The 13459-nt window shown below is 42.0% G+C and overlaps 1 protein-coding gene and 1 long non-coding RNA gene across 4 annotated transcripts in view; one reads left to right on the top strand and one right to left on the bottom strand.

Moving 5' to 3' along the window:
* MAMDC2 (MAM domain containing 2) overlaps nt 1–13459 on the top strand; it is a 125723-nt gene that overhangs the window by 79433 nt on the left and 32831 nt on the right. For all 3 annotated transcript variants that reach the window (XM_024555239.3, XM_045191264.2, XM_024555247.3), the window contains exons 8-9: nt 2450–2593; nt 5366–5631. In XM_024555239.3, the coding sequence (XP_024411007.2) occupies nt 2450–2593; nt 5366–5631 (410 nt within the window). The remainder of the gene's footprint in view (nt 1–2449; nt 2594–5365; nt 5632–13459) is intronic.
* Nucleotides 9299–13459, bottom strand: part of LOC139440918 (uncharacterized) — a 52937-nt gene continuing 48776 nt past the window's right edge. The window contains exons 2-3 of the long non-coding RNA XR_011651219.1: nt 10922–11012; nt 9299–9328 (exon numbers count right to left, since the gene is read on the bottom strand). This is a non-coding gene — a long non-coding RNA (uncharacterized lncRNA). The remainder of the gene's footprint in view (nt 9329–10921; nt 11013–13459) is intronic.

Below are 13459 nucleotides of genomic sequence, written 5' to 3'. Positions count from 1 at the left end.
ATTTGCACCTTGCTGGGGACCTTCTTTTCTGATCAGCTACTGCTCAGGGCTTTCCAACTGCCTGATCCCATCCTGTGCTTCAAATACGTCATTAACACTCCCCAGTAGCTCGGTTGTGATCCCACTTAGCCAGGTGTTTCTGTAACAAGCCGGCAGCAAAGGCTCCCCACCTCAGATCTCCGAGGAGCTTGTTAGGCCACACAAAGGCCCCTGGGCCCCACCTTCAGGAATTAAAGACTATCTCATGGTCAAAAAAGCATTCTGGGTAAAACAATTTAGGCTCTGAGTTATGCTTTTGAGATTTTCTTTTTATCAGACCTTCTCAGAGTCCTGGACAAATCCATTTTTAGGACTAGATATTAATCTCATCCTCAGAAAAAGTCTTTTCTGGAGGACTCAGTCTGTCACCATGGAAGGAACTGGTCCTTGCTTACTTTCAGGATTTCATACCACCTCCCACCTTCCCCTGCGTACTTCATAGGTGGGTTATGGTTCTCCTGTGGCCACCCAGGGGTATATTTCTTGCTGTACATTCCTGACGAGTAATTTCACTGACCTGCTGTTCTCACTGAGCATGGCTTTGTGGAAGGCCACACTGTTTTCTGAGCTAGACAGCCATCTGTAGATTTTAAATTTTCATCTGCTTTTTCATTACTGGCTGGCAGAGGGGTGACTCAGACTGGAGGCCATCATGGGGTTTCCCGTGGTATCAAATCTCCATGGAGGGACGTCAAAGGATCCTTGTTTGCATGAGCTCATTTTCATTTTTGAAAGACTGTCTTCATAGCCTGAAGATGCTCCCTGGTACTGGCACAGTGGGGCAGAGCAGTGTGGGGCTAATCTCCCAGTCTCAGAGCTGAGGGTTCTTCTCATTCCTTTTCTCCTGTCCAGCTCATCAGGGTGCTCATTTTTCACGCTTGCTAGCATGTGTCATCTGAGACACAATCGGGTTCCAGTTGTACGAGAACATTGTCTTCCTATTATTTTCTTTGTGATGTTAGTCACATTTTTTTCTAATTTAGTGTTTTTAGAACACTGTTTTTTGTATATTTCAAACTCAGACAAAATTTGCAAGAATACTGTCAAGAACTCCCATATATTCTCTTCACTCAGATCTACAACACAGATTGTTAACATTTTGCCACATTTGTTTCATCGACCATTTAAGAGTAGGTTGTGGACATTCTGCCCCTTTACCCCTAATACTTTGATGTGTGTTTTCTCAAACCAAACACATTCTCCAACATAATTATTAAGTTCAGGAAACTTAACACTGATTATTATCAACTAAACTATAGCCAATATACTAATTTGCCGTGGCCTCAAGAATGACACTTATAGCTGTTGGTTTTCCTGGGCCAAGGTTGAGTCTTTGGCCCCTTACAGTATTTGGTTGCCATGCCTCTTTTGTCGCCTTAGTTGGAGCCAGCTCCTCAGCCCCCTCAAATGTTTTATTCCTTTGAAAATTGATAAATCAAGAGTATGCTGAGTCTTCCTGTCTAAACAGCCCCTGTTTCATCACATCACTGCTCCCAGACCCCAAATGGCCCCCTGGAGATGGTTTTCTGGGTATTCAGAGCAGTGCCCCCTCTCTCGTGCCCTAAAACATTAGACCAGTGGGTGTCAGCATGCAGAACAGGATCCCATTTGGCTACATTAAATGTGTCCCAAACTGTCCCATTCCCTCCAGGCTCGGAGGGCAATCAGCACGGTGAGGTTTGCAATGACTTGTTGCTAGGAACAAGTTATTCTTAGAAGAACAGAAATATGGTGTGTTCCCTTCCCTCCAGGCAATCTAATCTGAGGTGGTATTTATACACCCAGGTAAATGATACTGGAACTCTGCAAAAGCCCAAGCAATAGGAGTACGGGTGACAGAACTGGTGTATCTTTTTGAAGAGCGTGACTTATACTGAGTAGTGATTTTCTTTTGGCAGATCAGCTCCTGCTATGGATGTCAGTTATCCATAGATGGAGGCTGTGCTTCTGACACAGAGATTAATCAACAAGGAACAGTATTTCTGGAGAAGATTATTTCTAAAATATATGTCTTGAAGAGAAATTAAGAATTTCCTAACATTTTTTACCTTCTCTTTTTAATTTCATATGAATGAATTTTGAATTGTGAATTATATGATAAGTGCTCATAGTCTTTACAGCATGAAAGGGTATTTCTTCTGAAGTCTGGCAACTCTTTATTTTTGTATAGAATATAAAAATAACTCCTTCCTTCCATCCCTTTAGGGAGGAAAAGAACAATTTTCCTGTCATGCTGCCATGTTGGTTTGATGCTAACCTGTCACTGTGCCATTAGGGTAAAAATATTTTGTTGTGTTTTACCGCTCCGCTCTCCCCTGGCACAAATGTGTACATATCTGTCAATCAGTTGAGGTAGTCCTTTGAGAGCTTTGGTTTGAGCTCGCTTTCACTTTGGTTCTTCTTTGCGCAGAGCTTCCTTTCAGTGCCTTAGAAGCAAGCTGCAATTTTGAGGAAGATCTCTGCAACTTTTACCAAGATAAAGAAGGTCCGGGCTGGACTCGAGTAAAAGTAAAGCCAAACATGTATCGGGCTGGTGACCACACTTCCGGCTTAGGTAAACCAGAAATCTATCCATGCGGGGACTTTGGCAGTGGTGGGGAGGATGGTGAAGGCGAGGAAAGGGGTGGGTAGTGTTCGTGCTCCATTCTCCATTCTTATTCCACACCTACCAAGGTACCAGCTTTTAAAAGGGCAGCTGTAAAGAAGCAAAGGCAAGTGGTATTTGACCATTTTTTAAAACTGGAGTTCAAGTTGCTGGGCTAGCAGAAGTATTTGCCAATTAAATAATAGTCAAACTTTTGAAAATTATCTTGGTTTTTACTTTAAATGGAGAAGTACATTTTCAAAGCTGTAAGAGTCCAATTATGTGAAATATTCAGAATAGGCAATTTATAGACAAAGATTGGGAGTTGCCATGGGCCGGGAGGGGGAAATGGGGAGTTACTGTTTATGGGGCACAGACTTTCCTTTTGGGGTGATGGACATGGTCTGGAACTAAATAGCAGTGGTGGTTGTACAGCATAACGAATGTACTAGATGCCAATGAATTGTATACTTGAAAATGATTGAAATGGTCAATTTTATGTTATGGGCATTTTACTACAATAAAAATATATATTATGGAGGACTAAAAGCTGTTGGAAATGTTGGGTGGGCACTTGAAGGGTATATCTACAAGGAACTCTTAGATACCAGTTTGAGCTCCCTGTGAGAGGATTGCATATCGCTTAACGGCCTCCCTTGCAGAGCTCACTCTGCTAGAAACTGGTTGGTTCTCTAGGGGTTAGTGTCTCATTCATTCAACAATTACATATACACTGGGCACTGGGGTGAATTTACCAGAAAGCTGATGAAGCTTCGGTTTCAGGATGCCTCCCTTGCATGGGCCAGAGGAAAAAACCTTGCAAGGGGCCTTTGCAATACTATACTTGGAAGTGTGCATTATTTTTTCAGAGGTTGCTTAATTTGTCAAAAAATAGGCCCTACAAAACCTATTCTGACCTTGGCCAGACTAACTCCTGGGGGCACAGTAGTGAACAAGTCAGGCATGAAGCTTGTCCTCTCTGGCTGACAATCATTTCAGTGTAGAGGAGAAAAATTAGACAAATATATACACAAAATAACTCATAATTACACCCTGTGTTAAATGCAATGCAAGAAATGATGAAGAGTGAGCTCTGAGAGAGAACTGAGGAAAGAACCTAACATTGATTGGGGATCCAGGGAATCCACTTCTGAGGGAAGTGGATTTCAGCCAGGAGAGTAGGGGCCGTCCAGGCAGAGGGAATGGCACCTGTGGAGACCTCGAGTTTGGAAAGAGCGGGACACTCCCAGGAGAGGGAAGGTTGGTGTGGCTGCACCATGGGGAGGAGAACACAGGAACACGAAGTTACAGAGGGAGATAGATCATGGGTGTAGCAGGCCAGAGTGAACATTTGGGATTTTATCATAAAGGGAATGACAAGCCATTGAAAGGTGTTAAGTAGAGAAGATAGTGATTAAATTTAGGTTTCAAAGAGATTGCTGGCTATTGTACAGTCACCTGTTTGCTTGGGCAACCTTAACAAAATACCACAGACTGCATGGCTTAAACAACAGAAATTTATTTTCTCACAGGTCTGGAGGCTGGAAGTCCAAGATCAAGGTGCTGTCAGGGTTGGTTTCTTGCGAGACCTCTCTTCCTGGCTTGTAGATTGCATCTTCTCAGCGTGTCCTCACATGGCCTTTCCTGTGTGTGTACATGTGGAGAGAGATCTCAGGTGTCTCTTCCTCTTCTAACGACATCAGTCCTGTAGGGTTAAAGCTCCACACTTATAACCTCACTTAACCTTAATTACCTTCTTAAAGGTCCTCTCTCTAGATACAGTCACATTGGGAATTAGGGCTTCAACATACTCATATACAAGTCAGTTCATAATACCACTCCTGTAAAATAACCGCAGAACTTTTTGCCAAATGAGTTAAATAATTGGGTAAAACTTATCTCTATACCTAAGACTGAGGCACCCAAAAAAATTTAAAGAGGGAGGAGCAGAAAAGGAAAAGAAAAAGTGTACAGTACAGCAGGTCCGGAAATAACACCATTTCATTCTACCTCATTTTACTATAATGCTGATGAGATGCTGTAGGAACTTAACTCTTGTTTACATCAATTAGCATATGGCAAAACTGTTTCTTTTTACGTCTTTTCACTTAAATCACAGAACCAATTGATGACTTTAAGTGAGGGGTTCTTGTATTTTTTTTTTTCTTTTGCCCAGGCTTTCTAAGATACATAGACCTGTTTTAAGTTTACCCCAAGTGGTAGAGCGGGTGGGAGGGAGGTTATTGATGGTATTTTCCTTTATGTTAGTTAGAAGGAATAAGGGAAGAATACAGGACTTCTGACTACAAACCTGCTCTTCAGGGGCAGGTTCAACATAAGACCAGGACCGCCAGGCCAGCCTGTAGTCTCCCAATCTCCACTGGTCACTGCGGAGAGAAGGAAAAGCTGCCCTGGGCTTCTTGCTCACTGTGACTCAGTAGCTGGTTGACCCATGATCATGCAAATTATAAATCCTGATTGATGACCAGAACCTGGGCATATGCACTTGGAAATCTGTACTTGTTTATGAACCTTACTTAGAATTGGAGGCTTATTGGCAATATACTGTAAGTATATTCTATCACTAAACCACAAATACTAGAAATGCTTTACGATTTTAAGCCAATGGAAATAGTCTTTCGACAAATGCTACTACTTGAACCAAATTTTTCCACTTGACAGTCTGGGTTAGGTTATTTAAACTTCATTGCTGATACACTGACTGCTTCATCCTGTTCACAGGGTATTACTTGCTGGCCAACACAAAGTTTACATCTCAGCCTGGCTACATTGGAAGGCTCTATGGTCCCACCTTGCCGGGAAACTTGCAGTATTGCCTACGTTTTTATTACTCCATCTATGGGTTTTTTAAAATGAGTGACACCCTAGCCGTTTATATTTTTGAAGAGAACCACGTGGTTCAAGAGAAGATCTGGTCCGTTACGGAATCCCCAAGGGGTGTTTGGATGCAAGCGGAAATATCCTTTAAGAAGCCCATGCCTACCAAGGTACAGTGGGACCAGCACAATCCTTTGTTCATTTGCAGTTGCTGGACTGGATTAATGAATTTCTGTTTAATTATTTTCAACTGGTAATGAGTTATTTTTCATCTTTTCAAGCTGACAGTCCCACACCCACATGCTGTCCCCAGCCATGCACAATTATATCCTTCAGTTCTTTCCAGTTTTCTGTCTCAGAATCATGGCCACCTAGGGAGTTTGCTTGTTGTTTGTTTCTTAGATTCCCTGAGGGTAGTCCAAAAATGGGAAATATGGTAACCGTCCAAGTTTAACAGCTAAACTTCAGTTCGAAGCCACAATTCTCTCTCTCTCTGTCTCTCTCTCTCACACACACACACACATACACACACGAGTAGACTTGCACCAGACTGACACAATGGGGGATGCACCAGAAATTAATGAAATTTTTTGTTGTGCTCCATACTCTATTTTGCTAATGTTTTGAAAAAGGGTTATAATAAGCGTTTCATTCATTTACTTGGCTTTCATTTATTTATTCATTCATCCATTTATGTATTCCTTTATTCAACCAGCATTTATTAGGCATATGCTCAGTGCAGGAGATATGAAGACGAATGAGGCTGAGATTCACCCTTAAAGAGACCACAGATGACAAAAATTCAGATGCAGATACGTAAGCAGCTAACAACGCATGATCTCACTATCTCACAGGAAAGCAGTAGAGAGAAATAGAGGAGGGGTTCTACCAAGTAGATGCATAAAAATAGTGGCAAATAGAGGCCCTGCTGCATAGTGAACATTGGAGGGCTAATGTTCAGACCCTGCTGGATTCTACCTCCTGCTCCCACCCACCTCACTTCACCCTTCCCCCTACCCTCTACTCACTAACACATGGGCTGTTTAGGAACCTGCCTGTTTCTTTAGAGTGAGTCCCTGCCCTTACCCTGCTTGCATGGAATAGAAGCAAGCCATCCAGCAAATAAGGGTGCCTCGGAGAATTTTCCCTTTTCCTCTTCCCACCCCTCCCTGCAACTGCACCCTTCCTCCCCAGTCACTGAAGGAAAAGTGGATGGAGACCCGGGGGGCCAGGGAACTTCCCAGTGCCTGTGAGGCACACAACTCCGCACACAGTCTGAAGGTGGCCCGTAGTTTCCATGGGTCCCTGCTGAAGACAGCCAGCTCCTCTGAGAACGAGGGACTGTTTGACATCCACCAGAGAGGCATGCATTAAGTAAAGTAGGACACGAAAGTTCGCTGATGTTAACCTATACAGATAGAAGTAGCATGCAAACAGTATTTCGGAAAAGGGATAAAGTGAAAAGTCAGATTTTCCCTTACTGCTCCCTATCCTTGAACTCAGACTTCGATTCCACTTTTTTTCCTGATCGTTTCCTCTATAATTTTAAATATTTTGTATTTCCACCTTCATTTCTTGATTCATTAACCTTAACAGTATTTGCTGACTCCCTGCTGTGAAAAAATAAAGCCTTTAGCTTATTTATACTGTACCATTTCTTCTCCTTTCTTTCTCCTCACAATTCAGTTATATTTTTATTTTTTACTTTTCTCTCAATTCCCTTTATAACTTTAATTCATTGAACCATCTATTTTTGGACTCATAAACCTTAGATAGTGTCTCTTAACACCCACTATGGAAGATGAACAAACTTTCACCCCTATATTTCCCTTCACCTCTTTGGCCCCCTCCATTTCTCAAAGTCTCTCAGTTATACAATTGCTTTTGCAGTATCACCACTTATAACATTTATATTCCTACAGTGAAGCCTCCGGCTTTACCAATAGCTGGATTTCCTACTGTGGGCCCCCTTGGCATTTGGAAGATGGCCTTTGGGGGGCAGTCCTCACATTCCTGAGTTTTTAACATCTGCAGTTACTGCAGCAATCCAAATTATTTCCACCCATTTCCAAGTGGCCCAGAAGTGCTATGCCGTCCTTGGAAGAGAACCATTGTCTACAAATTGATTCTGAAAGTTGATATAAAAAAACCCTTCCCTCCTGCAATCCCCTCTTGCCCTGCTCCAATCTGGGTTCCCCAGGCAGCACAGTTCTCATGAAGCAGAATTCTCATGGGGAACTCATGAGCAGAGTTCTCAGGTTTTCTAGCCTTTCCCCTGTAGAAATCCTAGGGCTTCCTATGGCTCTTAGGGAAAGGGCCCTGACAGGAGTCTGCTTTCCAGCTCGCCTATTGCTCCCTCCATTCAAATTGCATTGCACAGTTCACTCCTGGAACACGCTCTGCTCTCTCCTACCCTGGGTCATTGCACACTATTTCCTCTGCCTCGGCTCCTCTTAATTCAGTCACAGCTTAAGCCTGACTTCCACTTCCACAGAGTATCCTTTTCTGGCCCCCGAGATAGATTAGGGTGCCCTGGGCATCCCGGGCCTCCCACGTATCATCTACGAGACAGTATAACACAGCGATTAGGAGCACAGACACAGGAGCCTCTAGTTTCAAGTCCTCATTCCACCACTTACTGGTTTTGCAATCTTAGGGTTTTTTTAAATTAAAGTGTAACTGACCTTAATGTAGTAACATAACAATAGAATATTAATATATTCATATCATATATTATATATAAGGTAATGTTAATATAATAAAGTAATTAAAATAATATTTTAAACATATAGTGTATAATTACAATATAGTATAGTAATGTATATAACTAACATTTTATTCATTTCAGGTATGTAATATAATGATTCAGTATTTGTATATATTGCAAAATGATCAGCACAATAAGTCCAGTTAACATCCATCACCTTACATATTAACAAAAATTTTTTTCTTATGATGAGAGCTTTTAAAATCTACTCTCTGAGCAACTTTCAAATATGCAACACAGTGTTATTAATAGTTACTATGCTGTACATTACATCCCCATGACATTTATTTCAAATTGGAAGTTTGTACCTTTTTACCCTCTTTACCCATTTCCCCCACCCCCTACATACCTGCTTCTGGCAACCGCCAATCTGTTCTCTTGGGATTTTGTTCCATTTTTGTTTTGCTTTGCTGATTAGCTTCCATGTGAATGAGATCCTACAGTGTTTATCTTCCTCTGTCTGACATATATCACTTAGCCTAATGCCCTCAGCACAGTTATCAGTGGCAAGATTTCACTCTTTTTTATGACTGCATAATATTCTCTTAGTCTTTTTTAATCTCTTTCTTCCTTACTTTCCTGGTTGGAACCCCAAACCTAGAGGACCCCTGGCACATAGCTGATGCTCAGTGATCGTCTGTGGGGTGACTGTCGGGTTCTGACATTGGTCGGTGGTTGGTGACCCTCATTAGAATCATCTGGGAGGCCTTTGAAATGTTGATGCTCAAGATGCTCATTGTCCATTTCTCTTCTCCGATAAAAATACCACCTTCATAAGGACAGAACCCTTCAGTCTTGTTCATTTCTGCATCTCTAGCACTGTGCCTGGTGCAAAGTAGATCATCAGTAACATTGTGATCGATCAGTTTGGTCCTGTACTTATGTGGTCAGTGAATAAATACAAGAATAATGAAAATCAGTAAGGAAATAAGATAACAAGTGACTTGACTTCCTAAGGCTGGTAAGTGGCAGAGTGGGATTTGAACCATGGTCTATCCAACTCTGAAGCTCGCCCTTTGCAGCAGTTTTTCTTTGGATACTCACAGTTTTTATCCTTGGGGCATAGACATCTCCTATCTTATTTAATTCTTACAACATTCCTGTAAGGAAAATAATATATCTCTTTTAGTGCCCTTGGCATCCTAGAATGCAGAATAAGACTAACCCAAGGTCATGTTCTACTAGAAATGAATGTCTAAGCTCAGACCTTCAGGCTACACTGTTGTGGGGAAGAACCTTCCTTGCCTCTGTTTTATGTCCTCGCCACCCCAGTCCTAAAGCAGTTAAGTGTGATTAGTCAGGGCCCAACTCACAGAGAGCAAATGGGTGCCTTTCACTCCTACTCCCTAACTCAAAAGCCATGTATCTGAATTTGGACTGCACCGAGCCACTAGTGGAAATGTGTGATAGACATGTTTGAGTGTACTGCTTCCACCACGTAATAACAACAACCCCTTACATTTGCATTGCTTGTTAGTATAACCTACTTTTGTGAACACTATTTTCACCTTCAGTGAGTTGTCATGTGAACCCAGAGCTGAGCTGAGTGAGGGGCCCCCTGGACAGAACTGGAAAGAAGTCAAAACTTTCAGCTTCTCTCCCCTTGTTTCTCCTTCCAAGCTCCTCATACCCACATGCTACCTTATCTGTGCCTTCCCAGATGCGTTCATTCTGGACGTTTCTTTGACCTTTCTTTCCCCTACTAGTTCTTGCCCAGCCTGTTTTGAGTGCAGTGGGCTGATTCACTTAACAATTCCCTTGCTATCTCCCCTGGCATGTCTACTGTTTGATGGAAACTACAATATACAGCTCTACTTAAGGAATGATAGCAATGTTAAGAGTTTCCCTGAGACCTGTCTAGCAAAGTAGCTGTGCGATGGACTCTGTGTAATGTTGTCACACCAACAGGAACTTCTACTGAACACCTTCTCTGCACCAGGCAACATGCTGAGCATTCGTTTCATGCTATTGCACCCTAGGAAGGAAAGCGTGATAGCCCCATTTAAAAGGTGAGGAAAGCGTGGGCAGAAATTGAAAGACATTGTTTAACAGCACACAGCTATTAAGTGGCAAAGCTGAGAGGTAAATCCAGGCCTTTGGGACTCCAGACTCCTTGCTTAAAAAAAAATTACAGTTGACATTCAGTATTAGTTTCGGGTATACAGCATCATGGTCAGACATTTGTATAACCTACGAGATGGTCCCCCTGAGAAGTCTAGTACCCACCTGGCACTGCACATGGTTATTACAGTATTATCGACTGTATTCCCTATGCTGTACTTTACATCCCCATGACTGGACTGTACTTCCTAATCACTTCACCTTTTTCACCCATGCTTTTTATACTGCTCCTTTATGCCTCCCAGACCTCTCCTAACTAACATGGAAAGTATAGGATCAGGTGAGAATGGGAGCCCAGCCCTATCTCAAGATTCCTGAAAATTTCTAGGACTTTATTAGTAATGATGAGTTATTCTATTTTGGAAATAATTTTGGCTCCTAGGAGGGGTCAAAATTCCAGTGGTACAATACAGGCAAGGGAGAGCTGTGGGCTGGAGGCAAATAGAGCATCATGCATAAGGGGCTTGGCTATGGGTTCGGTGCCACAAATGCCTAATACTTTGGGCTAGTTATGTAACCTTCCTGAGCCCCATTTTTCTTCTGATGTAAAATGAGGAACTAGTAGTACCTACCTCACAGGATTACAGTGAAGATCAAATCAGATGCATCAGATAAAGCCCTCAGCATGTACCTGGCACCGTAGGTAGCACTTATTAAATGTAGCTGGAAAGAGAGAGAGAAAAGTGAACAACAGAGACTAAAGAATTTGTCTTAGGTCCTCATCCTCATAAGGGATCGCAGGCAACATCTCTTTAGTCTGAGGCTATTTCTGCACCTTGATTTTTGTTGCAAAGTATTCTGTAAACTGAAAATCAAGTCAGAGTTAAATCTCTATAAAGATTTAAAATAAAATCTTTATTTTAATAGCACTAGACTTTCTCAATGAAATGGTTGCTTTTACACAATCATGGAAAGCCCAAGATAACGTTTAATGTTTTAGAAACATTTTGAAAGGGCAGGAATCATAAAATGGTTTTCCTGATCTGTTTTTCTCCAGCACGTTACTATTGAACAGAGAGCAGCTAATTGAGTTACCTTGAGACTCGAGTACACCGGAGAGGATAATGAGGAGAGGCCACAGTTCTCTCCGGAATGCTTTTCCGTAAAAGCCAGGTGTCAGGAGAGACTAGAGAGCTGTTGTCAGAAATTCCATAATGATGGCGCACAATTAGCCTCGTGTGTTTAAATCCTAAGTTTAACCTTCTGTTTGGACACTATAACACATATATTAGGTCCTGTAATATCTCCTGGCTTGAAGTTGGTTTTTCCTTTAACATAGATCTTTAAGTGGTCTGTTAACTAGAAGCACTGGGAGGAACTCAATATTCTGTTCATTAAATATTTCTTTTAGGAAAAAAAGTTACATGGTCTATAAATGAGAGAATGACCTTTCTGTTTCATTCGGGTCTAACTTAATGATCAGCTCAGAAGTCATTAAAATCTTCACGGTAAACTCTTTTAAGTCAACAACTTTATTATAGGATTTGAAAAACATAACAAACCTCATCCCTGGCTGGTGTACTCAGTGAAATGAGTGCCAGCCTGTGAACCAAAGGGTTGCCAGTTCAATTCCCAGTCAGGGCATATGCCTGGGTTGCAGGCCAGGTCCCCAATAGGGGGCGTGTGAAAGGCAACCACACATTGATACTTCTCTTCCCTCTCTTTCTCCTTCCTTCCCCTCTCTAAAAATAAATAAAAATTAAATTTAAAAAACATATAAACTTCAAAAGTCATTTAGAGAAAACCCCCATTTGGCCAATATGAAAAAATTTAAATACATTTTTTTCACTAGGCAAGAACCTTATGTTAGCCCTTCTCAGGGTATATCCCATGGGGTACAAATTTCTTGAGTTGTTCCATTGAAGAAGTGTTCTGTAGTCATAGGAGTTGGGGAAATCTCGCATACTAGATCTCTATCCTTCCATATACGCACATGAGAACTCACAATGCAGAGTAACCTATGAGAAACCCTGCTAAGTGCTACATGAAAGAATCCTGTTTAAGGTGGCAGTTCCCTCAAAGTTCTTCACACAGAACCCTTGTCTTGTGTAGCCCCTTTTAGCATTGTTCTACTATCATAGCATTTAATGCATTTTATTGAAGTTGCTTTTTATCTGCCCATTTACATTAACCACACTGTAAGCTTGTGGAGAGCAAATGTCTATGTCATATTTATTTTTTTATTTCTAATGCAAACATAATTTCTGGAACAGAATGGGTACTCAGGAAATAAGAAAGAGAACTGAACAGTCAAAAACAATGTGCCGATGGCCATGGCAAGGAAGAATAACAGAAATCCATCAAAGCAAGAAGGGAGATTAAACATTTCTGCCTTTGGGTCATTTAAACCATAATCCCTTGCAGCCCAACATCTGAGCGATGTTTTCTGTAACAAATTTCCATGTGAACCCTGAAAAGCAAGAATACTCTGCTGGCATGGGTACAAAGACACACATAGACAGGTACAGGCCACATTTGGTGTGGGCCTTTTTATGATTATATTTATTAAAACCAGAACTGTGATTTTTCCCTTTGGAAAAACCAACCATTTCTTACATCGTGCTATTTTCCTATGCCCAAAGACTGATGCGAGATCTTGTCGGCCCTCTTGATTTTTCTGATCCTTTCCCTGTCCCCCCAACACAGCTTTTCCGGTCTCCATTCTATGCTTGTGGTCAGTGATGTGCTCACTTCCACATGGCACTCTCCCCACTCCAGATCCTTCCGGCTTCTTCCACCTCGGTTCTCTTAGCCCTGGGAATCCTGGCAGCTCCTTTCACTACCCCCCGCCCCCGCCCCAACCCAACACCCTAATGCTAACCACTGCCCCACTCTCAGCACAGCGGGAGAAAATGAGGCTGATGACTCTTCTCTGTCCCCTTCATGCTGCTGGGAAAGCCTTTTTATGCATCTCATCTCTAGTTGACTTCCCTTCTCATTCCCCACCCAGATGTTCAGATCCACTTTCATTCACAAGTTTCCAATTCAATTCTCCCTGCCTCATTCTTAGGATGTGACCTCCTGGGTTCATCTCCCAAAAGGATGAAGGCATTCAGCACAAGCCTCTTCTATTCTGTTCCTCACTGCATCCTCACCCGCCTGTCTTTGTA

This window comes from Desmodus rotundus, chromosome 1, assembly GCF_022682495.2.
Source record: "Desmodus rotundus isolate HL8 chromosome 1, HLdesRot8A.1, whole genome shotgun sequence".
Lineage (NCBI taxonomy): Eukaryota > Metazoa > Chordata > Mammalia > Chiroptera > Phyllostomidae > Desmodus > Desmodus rotundus.
This window is presented reverse-complemented; position numbering and strand designations above follow the sequence as displayed.